The sequence below is a fragment of the Salvelinus fontinalis genome, chromosome 10 (assembly GCF_029448725.1).
Source record: "Salvelinus fontinalis isolate EN_2023a chromosome 10, ASM2944872v1, whole genome shotgun sequence".
Classification (NCBI taxonomy): domain Eukaryota; kingdom Metazoa; phylum Chordata; class Actinopteri; order Salmoniformes; family Salmonidae; genus Salvelinus; species Salvelinus fontinalis.
This window is the reverse complement of record NC_074674.1, coordinates 18,110,423-18,126,510: the sequence shown is the minus strand read 5'-3', so window position 1 is coordinate 18,126,510 and position 16,088 is coordinate 18,110,423. Positions and strand designations below refer to the sequence as shown.

Below are 16,088 nucleotides of genomic sequence, written 5' to 3'. Positions count from 1 at the left end.
CTTACAGATCATTTACAGATAATTGTATTTGTGGCGTACAGAGATGAGGTATTCATTCAAAAATCGTGCTTATCTTATCATGTGACTTGTTGAGCACATTTTTACTCCTGAATTTATTTAGGCTTGCCATAACAAAACTGTTTGAATACTAATTGACAGTTCAGCTTTTCATTTTTAATTAAGTTGTAAACATTTCGAAAAAACATAATTCCACTTTGACATTATGGGATATTGTGTGTAGGCCAGTGGGGAAAAAAATCTCAATTTAATCCATTATACATTCAGGCTGTAACACAACAAGATGTGGAAAAGTCAAGTGGTGTGAATACTTTCTGAAGGCTCTGTACATGGCTTTGAGTTTGGGCTACCAGTTTTTGTGGACGACCTTATCTTGTTTCTAACGAACCCAGAACATTCCCTCTCTCACTTGCAGAACCTATTAGAGTGTTATAGTTCATTTTCTGGATACAAAAAAAGTGAAATTTGACCTTTGTCTGTGTTTGACCATCATACCATCAATTTACATTTACATTTAAGTCATTTAGCAGACGCTCTTATCCAGAGCGACTTACAAGTACATACATTCATACTTTATTGTACTGGCCCCCCGTGGGAATCGAACCCACAACCCTGGCGTTGCAAGCGCCATGCTCTACCAACTGAGCTACACGGGACTCAATCAAAATGGTTTCAAATATTTGTGCATATTGATGGATGGTAACCTGAAGAACCTCTATAAACTCAATTTGGCCAGCTTGTTGCCAAAGGTGGAGGATGACCTGTGTAAATCGAAGGACTTACCACTCATTTTACTGCGTAGAATTCATGTAATTCAAACGAATGTCCTGCCCATGTTTCCATATTTGTTTAAATCTCTCCCCATCCCTGTACCCGCGGCATTCTTTTCCTCTCTCAACACGCTGACTAGACACTATATCTGGCACAGTAAAACGCCTAGGGTTAGCCAGGACAAACTGACCCTTGTTTACGGTCAAGGGGGCTTAAACCTCCCCCATTTTTAGAATGTATTACTGGGTTGTGCAGTCTAGACAATGGCCCTTCGCCCTCATGGTTGAACATTCAAAGGTTTCATGTACATGAGGACACTGGGGGATATTTGTTTTACAAATGGGACATGAAATCTATAAAAACTATCACAGACAACCCTTTAATTATACATTCCGTGGTGACTTGGTTTAAACTGCATGAGCTGTTCAGACGAGAGGGAGTTATTTCCCCTGAAACCCCTCTATGGAACAATAGATTGCTTCCAATGTTTCTCCAGAACAGTAACTTTAGATCATGGCCTGATAAGGGTATTACTCTTCTGAAACATTGTTATGAGGAGGGAATTCTTATGTCATTTGAACTGCCAAAACAGCAATACCACTTGTCTAACAAGGACATCTTTAGTTACCTACAACCTCATTTTATCAGTGTGAATCTCAAGGGCTAGTGGAACCTACCTAAGATGTCACCTATTGAACAGCTCTGCCACGCAGGCCAACCACTGTTCAAGACCATTTCCTATGTTTATGATCTATTTATGTCAGGATTACCACTGCCTGGGTTAGCTAAACCCTGAATTAGATGGGAAAAAAGATCTGGGTATCAATCTTGATGAGGGGTTATGGAGTGACCTATGCAGGGATGGTGTTACATCCACATTGAACTCCAGATACAGACGGATACAGTTTAACTTTCAGCCATCAGCTCTATATCACCCCATCTAGACTGCACAAGTTCCACCCTGGTATCTCCTCCCAATTTTTTAGATGAACAGTAGATGAAGGAACATTCCTCCATTCAACTTGGCAGTGTTCAAAACTACACCGTTTCTGGCAAGGGTATGGTGATGCCATATCCTCAATCCATGGGGTTGCATTCCCCTTAGACCCGGAGCTTTGTCTACTGGGTAACTTGACTAATTCCTATCTTAAGCAAAGCCACACTATAAAGCAGAAATATTACTAGCAATTGCCAAAACATGTATTGCCTTGAAATGGAAAGCAGATACCCCGCTGCCAATTGGAATGTGACTATCCAAAGTTAATAGTTGTATCCCACTGGAGAAAATGACTTATTCGTTGAGGAACAAGTCAGAGACATTTTACAGAATTTGGCAACCCTTTATTGATTTTATGGAGAATCTCCCCTCACATCTCATTGATTGCATCTCTGTATAATCCTCATCTAATGTTTCACACTCAATGTGCAATATGTAGCTTCCTGCATGTGACTGTGTGAGCCAATTCTGTACGTTCGTTGTCTTGTAAGGTTATTGTCACATTGTTGTCAAATGTCTTTTGAAAAAATCAAAAATTGTATATATTGTACTTTTTTTCATTTTTTGAGTCAATTATACCACCACCGAAAAGGGGCATTTGCTCAACATAGGTAGAGTCCTATCTGTGCACGTGCCTGATTTAGCCGCAACATGCTAAGAAGTAGGGGCCGGTAGAGAAATAGCCGGTGTTTGTGTATGGAGATTGTGTTTCCCACAGTCAATTATTATTCTCATACAGAAACACTGAGGCTCCAGTTCTAGGCTGCAGGGTTCTGCTTATCAATCTCCATGAAGACTGTGGGGTTGAAACATTACCCCTGGACTTTAAAGTAATACATCTGATGCTGTTAAGCCGACCGTTGAAAATGAATGAATACACGGCAAGAGACTACAGTATTAGCTCCAGCTTTGAACTGCGCTAAGAAGTACAACACAGCGTCAAAGAGACAACCAGTCATTTTGAACATGAACTGAACTAAACTTGTTCTGCAAATTTTAAAATCACAGATCTCTCCCTGGAATAAAATAAACACTGTGGGTTTCCAATAGCGGTCTGCGGTCTGAGTGTCAGTATCAAAAGCTGTAAATCTTATAGGCAGCTATCCAAGACAAACAACAACTCAGAAATGATGGATATCTGCATTTCCCGCCATAACATTTCCACCATGAATTAAAAAGAAGTCCTTCGACTAGGAACCACATGTGCTTAACCTATTCCTCCTTTCTAATTTGGAGTGCCTGGCCGTTGGCCGTTGAAGGTTTCAAAAAAGATATACATTACAGGATATGTAACCGCCAAAAGAAACATTCCTATCGAGCTAAATCTATTCCTCTGATATGTGAGCCAGGCTTGCATTAGTGGCCGTAGGTTGAGCACCTCCTCCATAGTGAGTGACAGCCCTCAGGAGGAGGGTACAGCAGGTGTGTTAATGGGTAGGAGGATCTATCTGGAACATGAAATATGGATGGCTAAATCAGCCCTGAGGCCAGAACCTACTGCTGTATGGAGCCCCCCAGACATTCTCCCTCTCTCTGAGATAATCACGACTGGTAGTCTTTCTATATACCAACGGAGCAGATCCCCAACCCCGCCCTCAACCTCCAAGAAAGCATCATGCATTTCAGTTATTTCTGTTCTGTTTGCAATCACGGTATTAGTTTTACAAATCTGGCCTGGTTTTCCAGCAGGGAGAGAACTTAAGCTTTTACGAGTGTTGGCATGTTATGATAGGTGGTAAATCAAGCAGAGTTTTTTTTGTAAATTATGAGGAACATAAACACCAGTCTCTTGAATCAAGTAATGTAGCAGCAGTATACCATGGCTGTAGAACCTCTTGGTAAATAACACCACGACTCACCACGATGAGTGAAAGGAGGAGAGGAGAAGGAGACAGAGAGAAAGATCGATGCCCACTGGGCACACGCTGGTTGAGTCAACATTGTTTCCACGTCATTTCAATGAAATTACGCTGAACCCCGTGTGGAATAGACATGGAACTGAAGTCTGTGCCCAGTGATGTGGGATGCCACTCAGGTGATTTCAAGGAAGGCATCACGACTACTGTAGGTGAATGATGACTCTGTGGTTGCCCTCAGTGTGTTGGTGCAACTTGGACCAGAGGAGCACAAACAAAAGGCGGAGGCACACAGTCAGATTAAATAGAGACTACATGACAGTTTTGTATTGTTATATTCCTTATGCTGGATTGACTCACTCCTTGCTCTTAATTGGGTAGTTATCAGGAAGCACAAGTCCTGTTTTCTCATTAAATGATGTGTGGCGTATGAACACTGAATTCATGCATTAGCATGTTGAAGGGTTACCCAGTTGGTTCTTAATATATAATAATGGCGAAGGAAACTATTCAGTTAAAGCAAGCTGCTGAAAGTTCATAAAACAGTGATTTCTTTTCGTCAGATTCTGAGTAGCTAGGCGGACTCTCGGGTTCCAGCCATTTCATGGCTATATTGGACAGGCAGTGATAAAGGTCACCTCTGGAGGAACATTACCATTTACATAGTCACATTAAGACTGTCAGAAACGTCTGTATCTGAACAGTTTGATTAATAATCTGTAGCCTAATGGAGATAGATTGACAGTGGAGAGAGAGAGAGAGAGAGAGTGAATACATGAGATTCCACAATAAATTATCAATGATTGCCTTTTGATATTAAAGGAGAGAATTATGAAGTTGGAGTTACATGATGAACGATTTCATGAAGAAACACTGGATTCATAAGATTCATACTGAAACAAATAGACTACAAAGAGATGTTTCTCTCTCACTGATTCCCTGGTTGAATTGGGAGGGACTGGTGGTAATGGCTTCTTGGTGACAGTCTGTGGCTGGTGGTAGGTGGGTGATTAGTAGGCTGTGTGGGTAATTGGGTGTGTGCGGCCTTGATGATTGAGTAGAGGAGACTACTAAGAACATTTCTTCTCTGGAGGGCCGACATGCCATACTGGCCTGACAGGGCAAAGGAAAAAATGATCTGCTGCAACTGTAGCCTCTGATTTAATAGGGCCATTGACATTTTTCAGCTATTTAAGGCATGCTTTTACATGCAAAAAAAAATGTACCAATCAGGGGAAAAAATGTAAGCATTTCATTTATATATTTTCCACAGCACACATTGATTGAGTTATACGTTTTCCCTTTGTTGTTTTCAGGGCAGAGAATTCTTCACCACAAAAGCAGCGTTCTCGAGACAGTGGTGCTTCTCAACCCTTCAGATGCAGCTGTCAGCACTGAGGTAAGTACATTCCATAAGTACATAAATGGTCTAAGGCACTGCAGTGCTTGAGGCGTCACTACAGATCCGGGTTCGATCCCAGGCTGTGTCGCATCCGGCCGCAACCAGGAGACCCATGAGGCGACACACAATTGGCCCAGCTTCGTCCGGGTTAGGGGAAGGCTTGGCCGGCCTGGATGTCCTTGCTCCATTGCGCTCTAGCGACTCCTGTGGCGGGCCGGGCGCATGCACGCTGACACGGTCGCCAGTTGTACAGTGCTTCCTCCCACACAATGGTGCGGCTGGCTTCCGGGTTAAGCGAGCAGTGTGTCAAGAAGCAGTGCGGCTTGGCAGGGTCCTGTTTCGGAGGATGCATGGCTCTCGACCTTCGCCTCTCCCGAGTCCGTACGGGAGTTGCAGCGATGGGACAAGACTGTAACTACCAATTGGATATCACCAAATTAAGGGGGCGGGAATATATATATATATATATATATAAAAAGAAGTGGGGGGGCCATAATACAAAAATGTCAACAATTATTATTCATTATTTTAGTGGGTAGATCAGCTTTAACATTGCAGATATATTGTGGCTTCCATCAATGTAATTGTCTGCATCATTTCCCATATAGATTTTTGTAAATATATACATTACATTGGACACAAAAGTTTGGACACACCTACTCATTCAAGGGTTTTTCTTTATTTTTACTATTTTCTACATTGTAGCATAATAGTCAATACATCAAAACTATGAAATAATACATATGGAATCATCTAGTAACCAAAAAAGGTATATTTTATATAATGTAGTAACCAAATATTGTTTTTTTTATATTTGAGATTCTTCAAAGTAGCCACCCTTTACCTTGGTGACAGCTTCGCACTCTCTTGGCATTCTCTCAACCAGCTTCACCTGGAATGATTTTCCAACAGTCTTGAAGGGGTTCCCACATATGCTGAGTAATTGTTGGCTGCTATTCCTTAACTCTGCGGTCCAACTCATCTCAAACCATCTCAATTGGGTTAAGGTTTTGTGTTTGTGGAGGCCAGGTCATCTGATGCAGCACTCCATCACTCTTCTTCTTGGTCAAATATCCCTTACACAGCCTGGAAGTGTGTTGGGTCATTGTCCTGTTGAAAAACAAATGATAGTCCCACTAAGCGCAAACCAGATGGGATGGTGTATCACTGCAGAATGCTGCGGTAGCCATGCTGGTTAAGTGTGCCTTGAATTCTAAATAAATCAAAGACAGTGTCCCAGCAAAGCACCATCACACCATTCCATGCTTCACTGTGGGAAGCACACATGCAGAGATCATCCGTTCACCTACTCTGCGTCTCACAAAGACACGGCGGTTGGAACCAGAATTCTCTAATTTGGACTCATCAGACCAAAGGACACATTTCCACCAGTTTAATGTCCATTGCTCGTGTTTCTTGGCCCAAGCAAGTTTTTTCTTCTTATTGGTGTCCTTTAGTAGTGGTTTCTTTGCAGCAATTCGACCATGAAGGCCTGATTCACGCAGTCTCCTCTGAACAGTGGATGATGAGATGTGTCTGTAACTTGAACTCTGTGGAGCATTTATTTGGGCTGCATTTGGGTCTTTTACCAAATAGGGCTATCTTCTGTATACCACTCCTACCTTGTCACAACACAACTGATTGGCTCAAATGCATTAAGATGGGAAAATGCCAAGAGTGTGCAAAGCTGTCATCAAGGCAAAGGGTTGCTACTTTGAGGATTTGTTTTTGGTTTCTACATGATTCCATATCTGTTATTTCATAGTTTTGATGTCTTCGCTATTATTCTACAATGTAGAAAATAGTAAAAATAAAGAAAAACCCTGGAATGAGTAGCTGTGTCCAAGCTTTCGACTGGTACTGTATATACAGTTTTATATATTACCCTTTATTATTTTCTCCTAACCCTACCATCCCTCCCCTAATAGGAGTAAACTAATGGACAACAACACTTAGGCTTCTACTTCCAGCTTATACATAATATATACAGTGCATTCGGAAAGTATTCAGACCCCTTGACTTTTTCCAAGTTTTGTTAAGTTACAGCCTTATTTTAAAATGGATTAAATAGTTTTTTCCCCTCATCAATCTACTCTCAATACTCCATAATGACAAAGCAAAAAAACTGAAATATTACATTTACATAAGTATTTTTTCAGTACTTTGTTGAAGCACCTTTGGCAGCGATTACAGCCTTGAGTCTTCTTGGGTATGACGCTACAAGCTTGGCACACCTGTATTTGGGGAGTTTCTCCCATTCTTCTCTGCAAATCCTCTCAAGCTCTGTCAGGTTGGATGGGGAGCGTCACTGCACAGCTAGTTTCAGGTCTCTCCAGAGATGTTCAATCAGGTTCAAGTCTGGGCTCTGGTTGGGCCACTCAAGGACATTCAGAGACTTGTCCCGAAGCGAGTCCTGCGTTGTCTTGGCTGTGTGTTTAGGGTCGTTGTCCTGTTGGAAGGTGAACCTTCGTACCAGTCTGAAGGTCTGAGCGGTCTGGAGCAGGTTTTCATCAAGGATCTCTCTGTACTATGCTCCTTTCATCTAGTCTAGTCTCCCAGTTCCTGCCACTGAAAAACATCTCCACAGCATGATGCTGCCACCACCATGCTTCACCACAGGGATGGTGCCAGCTTTCCTCCAGATGTGACGCTTGGCAATGAGGCCAAAGAGTTCAATCTTGGTTTCATCAGACCAGAGTATCTTGTTTCTCATGATCGGATTCCTTTAGGTGCCTTTTGGCAAAGTCCAAGTTGGACTATAATGTGCCTTTTCTTGAGGAGTGGCTTCCATCTGGCAACTCTACTACACTGCTCAAAAAAATAAAGGGAACACTTAAACAACACAATGTAACTCCAAGTCAATCACACTTCTGTGAAATCAAACTGTCCACTTAGGAAGCAACACTGATTGACAATAAATGTAACATGCTGTTGTGCAAATGGAATAGACAAAAGGTGGAAATTGTAGGCAATTAGTAAGACACCCCCAAAAAAGGAATGGTTCTGCAGGTGGTGACCACAGACCACTTCTCAGTTCCTATGCTTCCTGGCTGATGTTTTGGTCACTTTTGAATTCTGGCGGTGCTTTCACTCTAGTGGTAGCATGAGACGGAGTCTACAACCCACACAAGTGGCTCAGGTAGTGCAGTTCATCCAGGATGGCACATCAATGCGAGCTGTGGCAAAAAGGTTTGCTGTGTCTGTCAGCGTAGTGTCCAGAGCATGGAGGCGCTATCAGGAGACAGGCCAGTACATCAGGAGACGTGGAGGAGGCCGTAGGAGGGCAACAACCCAGCAGCAGGACTGCTACCTCTGCCTTTGTGCAAGGAGGTGCACTGCCAGAGCCCTGCAAAATGACCTCCAGCAGGCCACAAATGTGCATGTGTCAGCATATGGTCTCACAAGGGGTCTGAGGATCTCATCTCGGTACCTAATGGCAGTCAGGCTACCTCTGGCGAGCACATGGAGGGCTGTGCGGCCCCACAAAGAAATGCCACCCCACACCATGACTGACCCACCGCCAAACCGGTCATGCTGGAGGATGTTGCAGGCAGCAGAACGTTCTCCACGGCGTCTCCAGACTCTGTCACGTCTGTCACATGTGCTCATGTGCTCAGTGTGAACCTGCTTTCATCTGTGAAGAGCACAGGGCACCAGTGGCAAATTTGCCAATCTTGGTGTTCTCTGGCAAATACCAAACTTCCTGCACGGTGTTGGGCTGTAGGTGGGAAAAAGATACCTAAGTATGGTTCCCAATCAGAGACAACGATAGTCAGCTGTCCCTGATTGAGAACCATACCCGGCCAAAACAAAGAAATACAAAACATAGAAAAAAGAACATAGAAGGCCCACCCCAAATCACACCCTGACCAAACCAAAATAGAGACACAAAATGCTCTCTAAGGTCAGGGCGTGACAATACTGTACATAACTTGACATTTCTTTCATACATTGTGGGTGGATAACCAACCTTCCAATTAATTTTGTATATTTTTTTCTTTATTTAACGAGGTAAAACCCGTTGAGGGTTTTCTTGGATAATATAATGTATAAATGTACACCAAGGTAATTCTTTGAAAAACCGACTGAAATGGAGATAAAAATGAGTTATTACAAAGAAAGTCTCTCAACTGTGAGTTCACCAGGTTTTCCAAAACCTTCGCCAGTACAGACAGTTCATAAATGATAGTTTACACAGTTTCTTCTGTCTCCAGTATCAACATTTCCACGCAAACAAAAACAGGGAGAAGGGAGAATCTGTAGACATGCTGAGATTAAAGAATTGAGCCAGCCTTCAAGACCCCAACATATGCAAATATGTCCCCATTTGTGCTTTACACCTCCAGCAGAATAATACAATTTCTAAGTGCATGATATTCAGTTTCACTGGGATATAGTACATTAAATGGATGGTCTTAAACTGCAGTAATTTATGTCTGAGATTATATGAACATTACTGGGCATTCTAACATATCTGTATACGTTCATCATCATCAATAGCGTCTCCCAGGTCTTCCTCACATTTTTGTTTGACATGTTTTGTGTCACCGAGAAAAACCTCCATCAACCCTTAATACAGTTTGGAAATCAACTTTAGAGGTTTGTCAGACTGCCTTAAAATAGCATCTGGCTTGTCCAGTGTTTACTGGACAGAAAGAATAAAGTGTTGCATCTGCAAAAATTCACCTCACAGACTCTTCCCTGGCTGCCTGACTCTGCTGAGACCCCCGTCACCATCTGATCCTACTAAAATGAGGCATGACAAAGAATTACCTTGGTGTACATTTATACATTATATTATCCAAGAATAGAATCAATGGTTCATTAACCTGTTGAGGCTGGGGGCGCTGTTGTCACTATTTATGCTAATCGTGTAATTTTTGAAACGGCTTCCCACAAAATTCTTGATCGTACAATATGCATATTATTATTATTATTGGATAGAAAACAGTCTATAGTTTCTATAGGAGTTGAAATTTTGTCTCTAAGTGGAACAGAACCCATTCTACAGCAATTTCCCTGACATGGAGTCAGATTTCAGAAATGTTGGCCCCTGATCTGGAGTCAGTTAAAAGGCCACAGTTATTGCTATGAGTATACGGACACTGCTTACGTCTTCCCCTGGATGCCTTTACGTGATGACGATTTGAATGGGGTCGATTGCGCGTTCACAGGCACTATAAATTAAAAAACCCTGTAGCTAGTAAGTCTTTTGGAGCTGCGTTATGCGCGTGGAGGACACCGACCCGCACCTGTTCCAAGCATTAGTGGAGGGAGTAATATTACTCTGGTCATGTTTATACTCGTTATAGGAGTTAAAAACATCATAAGGTAGTTAATTTAAAGCGTTTTATAGCAATTTATATCCGTTTAGTGCGATTTTGGGACATTTATTTCTGAAACGCTGTGAATGGCTGGGCACGCTTCCAGTTCATCCCGAACGCAGTTGGCATTTCCACATGGCAAGAGGACAGCTTTCCACCAAAAGACGATTAGACCCAAGAAAGGATCCTTTGCCCAAGATACTGATGGAAGAACAGCTCAAAGTAGGACATTTTTATTATGATAATGTCACGTTCCTGACCTATCTTTATGTTATTTTGATTATGTTTAGTTGGTCAGGGCGTGAGTTGGGGTGGGCATTGTATGTTGTGTGTGTTTGGTTAGTCCATGGGTGTTGTATGTGTATGGGATAGTGTTTGTTAGGTTGTCTAGTTATGTCTATGGCTGCCTAGATTGGGTCTCAATCAGAGACAGCTGTCATTCATTTGTCTCTGATTGGGAGACAGATTTAAGGTAGCCATAGGCAGTAGGCTTTTGTGGGTGTTTGTTCCTGTGTCCTCACAGGACAGTTGAAGGTTAGTCTCATTTGTTGTTTTGTAGTTTTGTAGTGTATTGTTTTGCTGTTTTGATTAAAAGATGGCTTATTTCCCTCAATCCGCATCTTGGTCCTATCCATGCTCCTCCTCGTTTGAGGAGGAGAACAACATTGACTGCCTTTACAGAAACACCCACCACAACAGGACCAAGCGGATTGAGGAGAGAGAAAAAGAACTAAGGCACTGGACACAGGAGGAATGGTCTTGGGAGATCATGGACGGAAAAGGACCCTGGGGAAGGGTTGGAGAGAATCGCCGCTCTCGGGAGGTGAAGAAGGCAGCCACAGCCCAGGAGCGGTGGATTGAGGAGGCAGCACGTATGAGAGGCTGGAAGCCCGAGAGGCTCACCCAAGAATTTCTTGGGGGGGGGCTAAAGGGGAGTGTGGCGAAGCCGGGTTGGATACCTGAGCCAACTCCCCGGGCTTGCCGTGGAGTAAGAGGGCGTCGTACTGGTCAGACACCGTGTTATGCGGTAAAGCGCACGGTGTCCCCAGTACGCGTGCTTAGCCCAGTGCGGGCTATTCCACCTTGCCGCACTGGGAGGGCTAGGTTGGGCATCGAGCCGAGTGCCATGAAGCCGGCCCAACGTATCTGGTCTCCAGTACGTCTCCTCGGGCCGGCGTACATGGCACCAGCCTTACAGGTGGTGTCCCCGGTTCGCCTGCATAGGCCAGTGCGGGCTATTCCACCTCGCCGCACTGGCAGGGCTACGGGGACCATTCAACCTGGTAGGGTTGGGGAGGCTCGGTGCTCAAGAGCACGTGTCCTCCTTCACGGTCCGGTATATCCGGCGCCACCTTCCCACCCCAGCTCAGTACCACCAGTGCCTACACCACGCACCAGGCTTCCAGTGCATCTCCAGAGCCCTGTTCCTGTTCCACGCACTCTCCCTATGGTGCGGGTCTCCAGCCCGGTGCCTCCAGTTCCGGTACCACGCACCAGGCCTGGAGTGCGCCACGAGAGTCCAGTGTGCCCAGTTCCTGTTCCCCGCACTCGCTCTGAGGTGCGTGCCCACGGCCCGGTGCCTCCAGTTCCGGTACCACGCACCAGGCCTATAGTGCGTCTCAGCCGGCCAGAGTCTGCCGTCTGCCTAGCGCCAGAGCCGTCCTGCCATGACCAGCCAGAGCCGTCCTGCCATGACCAGCCAGAGCCGTCCTGCCATGACCAGCCAGAGCCGTCCTGCCATGACCAGCCAGAGCCGTCCTGCCATGACCAGCCAGAGCCGTCCTGCCATGACCAGCCAGAGCCGTCCTGCCATGACCTGCCAGAGCCGTCCAGCCAGGACCTGCCAGAGCCGTCCAGCCAGGACCTGCCAGAGCCGTCCAGCCAGGACCTGCCAGAGCCGTCCAGCCAGGACCTGCCAGAGCCGTCCAGCCAGGACCTGCCAGAGCCGTCCAGCCAGGACCTGCCAGAGCCGTCCAGCCAGGACCTGCCAGAGCCGTCCAGCCCGGACCGGTCGGAGTCCCTCAGCCCGGACCTGCCGGAGTCCCTCAGCCCGGACCTGCCGGAGTCCCTCAGCCCGGACCTGCCGGAGTCCCTCAGCCCGGACCTGCCGGAGTCCCTCAGCCAGGACCTGCCGGAGTCCCTCAGCCAGGACCTGCCGGAGTCCCTCAGCCAGGACCTGCCGGAGTCCCTCAGCCAGGACCTGCCGGAGTCCCTCAGCCAGGACCTGCCGGAGTCCCTCAGCCAGGACCTGCCGGAGTCCCTCAGCCAGGACCTGCCGGAGTCCCTCAGCCAGGACCTGCCGGACCTGCCGGAGTCCCTCAGCCAGGACCTGCCGGAGTCCCTCAGCCAGGACCTGCCGGAGTCCCTCAGCCAGGACCTGCCGGAGTCCCTCAGCCAGTCCCTCAGCCAGGACCTGCCGGAGTCCCTCAGCCAGGACCTGCCGGAGTCCCTCAGCCAGGACCTGCCGGAGTCCCTCAGCCAGGACCTGCCGGAGTCCCTCAGCCAGGACCTGCCGGAGTCCCTCAGCCAGGACCTGCCGGAGTCCCTCAGCCAGGACCTGCCGGAGTCCCTCAGCCAGGACCTGCCGGAGTCCCTCAGCCAGGACCTGCCAGAGTCCCTCAGCCAGGACCTGCCAGAGTCCCTCAGCCAGGACCTGCCAGAGTCCCTCAGCCAGGACCTGCCAGAGTCCCTCAGCCAGGACCTGCCAGAGTCCCTCAGCCAGGACCTGCCAGAGTCCCTCAGCCAGGACCTGCCAGAGTCCCTCAGCCAGGACCTGCCAGAGTCCCTCAGCCAGGACCTGCCAGAGTCCCTCAGCCAGGACCTGCCAGAGTCCCTCAGCCAGGACCTGCCAGAGTCCCTCAGCCAGGACCTGCCAGAGTCCCTCAGCCAGGACCTGCCGCCCCTTGTCCCGGTGCTGCCCCTTGTCCCGGTGCTGCCCCTTGTCCCGGAGCTGCCCCTTGTCCCGGTGCTGCCCCTTGTCCCGGTGCTGCCCCTTGTCCCGGTGCTGCCCCTTGTCCCGGTGCTGCCCCTTATCCCGGTGCTGCCCCTTATCCCGGTGCTGCCCCTTATCCCGGTGCTGCCCCTTATCCCGGTGCTGCCCTTTTCCCGGTGCTGCCCATTCAGTTAGGTGGGTTTAGTTGGAGGGTGGTCATTGGGTGGGGGATACGGAAGCGGGGAGTGACTATGGTGGTGTGGGGACAGCGTCCAGAGCCAGAGCCACCACCGTGGACAGATGCCCACCCAGACCCTCCCCTAGACTTTTGGTGGTGCGTTCGGAGTACGCACCTTGAGGGGGGGGTTATGTCACGTTCCTGACCTATTTTTATGTTATTTTGATTATGTTTAGTTGGTCAGGGCGTGAGTTGGGGTGGGCATTGTATGTTGTGTGTGTTTGGTTAGTCCATGGGTGTTGTATGTGTATGGGATAGTGTTTGTTAGGTTGTCTAGTTATGTCTATGGCTGCCTAGATTGGGTCTCAATCAGAGACAGCTGTCATTCATTTGTCTCTGATTGGGAGACAGATTTAAGGTAGCCATAGGCAGTAGGCTTTTGTGGGTGTTTGTTCCTGTGTCCTCACAGGACAGTTGAAGGTTAGTCTCATTTGTTGTTTTGTAGTGTATTGTTTTGCTGTTTTGATTAAAAGATGGCTTATTTCCCTCAATCCGCATCTTGGTCCTATCCATGCTCCTCCTCGTTTGAGGAGGAGAACAACATTGACTGCCTTTACAGATAAATCGTGTTTCTGTCGAAAAATGTTAGTGGCTTAGGACGCCATGTTTTTTGACGTAGCTTCGCTTGGCGCAAACTGTATTGAAAAGTAAGGATAATTTATAAAATGTAATTCCGCGATTGTATTAAGAATTAAATTGTCTATCAATCCCTGTCCACCCTATATTTTTTAGTCACGTTTATGAGTATTTATGTATAAGAGTAGATCACTGTCTAATATGGCGCACGGACATTTTCTCACCAGCTGGGCTACATTTCACATTGTCTAACCATGATTTTGGTGGCTAAATATGCACCTTTTCGAACAAACTGTATATGTATGTTGTAATGTGATGTTACAGGGGTGTCATCTGAAGAATTCTGAGAAGGTTAGTGAAAAAAATAATATATTTTGGCGATGTTGACGTTATCGCTCACTTTGGCTAGAATCAATGCTGGGCTGCTATGTGCTATGCTAATATAACGATTTATTGTGTTTTCGCTGTAAGACACTTAGAAAATCTGAAATATTGTCTGTATTCACAGGATCTGTGTCTTTCGATTAGTGTATGCTGTGTATTTTTACGAAATGTTTGATGATTAGTAAGTAGGTAAACACGTTGCTCTATGTAGTTATTCTAGTCCATTTGTGACGGTGGGTGCAATTGTAACCTATGCCATCTACCTGAAATATGCACATTTTTCTAACAAAACCTATCCCATACCATAAATATGTTATCAGACTGTCATCTGATGAGTTTTTTTCTTGGTTAGGGGCTATAAATATCTTAGTTTAGCCGAATTGGTGATAGCTACTGGTGTTGGTGGACAAATAAAAGATGGTGGATTATGCTAATGTGTTTTTAGGTAATAGATTTACATCTTTACATATTGTGTCTTCCCTGTAAAACATTTTAAAAATCGGACATGTTGGCTGGATTCACAAGATCTGTGTCTTTCATTAGCTGTATTGGACTTTAATGTGTTGAAAGTTAAATATTAAAAAAAAAAAAAAATTGAATTTCGCGGCTCTGCCTTTTCAGTGGGGGTGGGGGGGGAGTGCCGCTAGCGGCACCCTCATCCTAGACAGGTTAATCGAAATGACCATTATTCCCAGATCCCAGACTCTAGCTTTAATCTTAAACTGCTACTGTAGGTCTACCTATCAATTCAAGATGGAACTTTATATCATTCACTGAATATAATGCAAAATTCACTTGAGCTCCGTACACTTGTCTTCCCTGGCTGTCTGACCCTGCTGAGACCCCTGTCACCATCTGATCCTGCTGGGACCCTTGTCACCATCTGATCCTGCTAAGACATGATGAGCATAGTGTTGTGTACTGACTGCACTAGAGGGCTGCATTCCCACGGGAAGCCTGCGGGACATGCGGGTCTCGACAGAGATCATTGCGGCGCGACTCAAAAGTCCTCAACTGGCAGCTTCATTAAATAGTACCCGCAAAACACCAGTCTCAACGTCAACAGTGAAGAGACGACTCCGGGATGCTGGCCTTCTAGGCAGAGTTCCTCCGTCCAGTGTCTGTGTTATTTTGCCCATCTTAATCTTTTATTGGCCCGTCTGAGATATTGCTTTTTCTTTGCAACTCTGCCTAGAAGGCCAGCATCCCGGAGTCGCCTCTTCACTGTTGACGTTGAGACTCCCGTGATTACTCGGCTACGCATGCCTCTCCCTAACGTCAATATGCCTTGTCCATTGCTGTTTTGGTTAGTATTTATTGCCTTATTTCACTGTAGAGCCTCTAGCCCTGCTCAATGCGCCTTAGTGAACACTTTAATTCCACCTCCAACACATACGGTGACATCACCTGGTTTAAATGATATTCCTAGAGACAATATCTCTTTCATCGTCACTCTATGCTCAGGTTTACCCCCACTGTATTCACATCCTACAATACCTTTGTCTGTACATTATGCCTTGAATCTTTTCTACCGTGCTCAGAAATCTGTTCCTTTTACTCTCTGTTCTGAATGTACTAGGCGTCCAGTTC

General features: G+C 46.1%; 1 protein-coding gene across 1 annotated transcript in view; it reads left to right on the top strand.

Moving 5' to 3' along the window:
* LOC129863732 (microtubule-associated protein 1B-like) overlaps nucleotides 1-16,088 on the top strand; it is a 54,131-nt gene that overhangs the window by 22,398 nt on the left and 15,645 nt on the right. Inside the window, exon 3 of the mRNA XM_055935959.1 lies at nucleotides 4,959-5,041. Coding sequence (XP_055791934.1) covers nucleotides 4,959-5,041 — 83 coding nt within the window. The remainder of the gene's footprint in view (nucleotides 1-4,958; nucleotides 5,042-16,088) is intronic.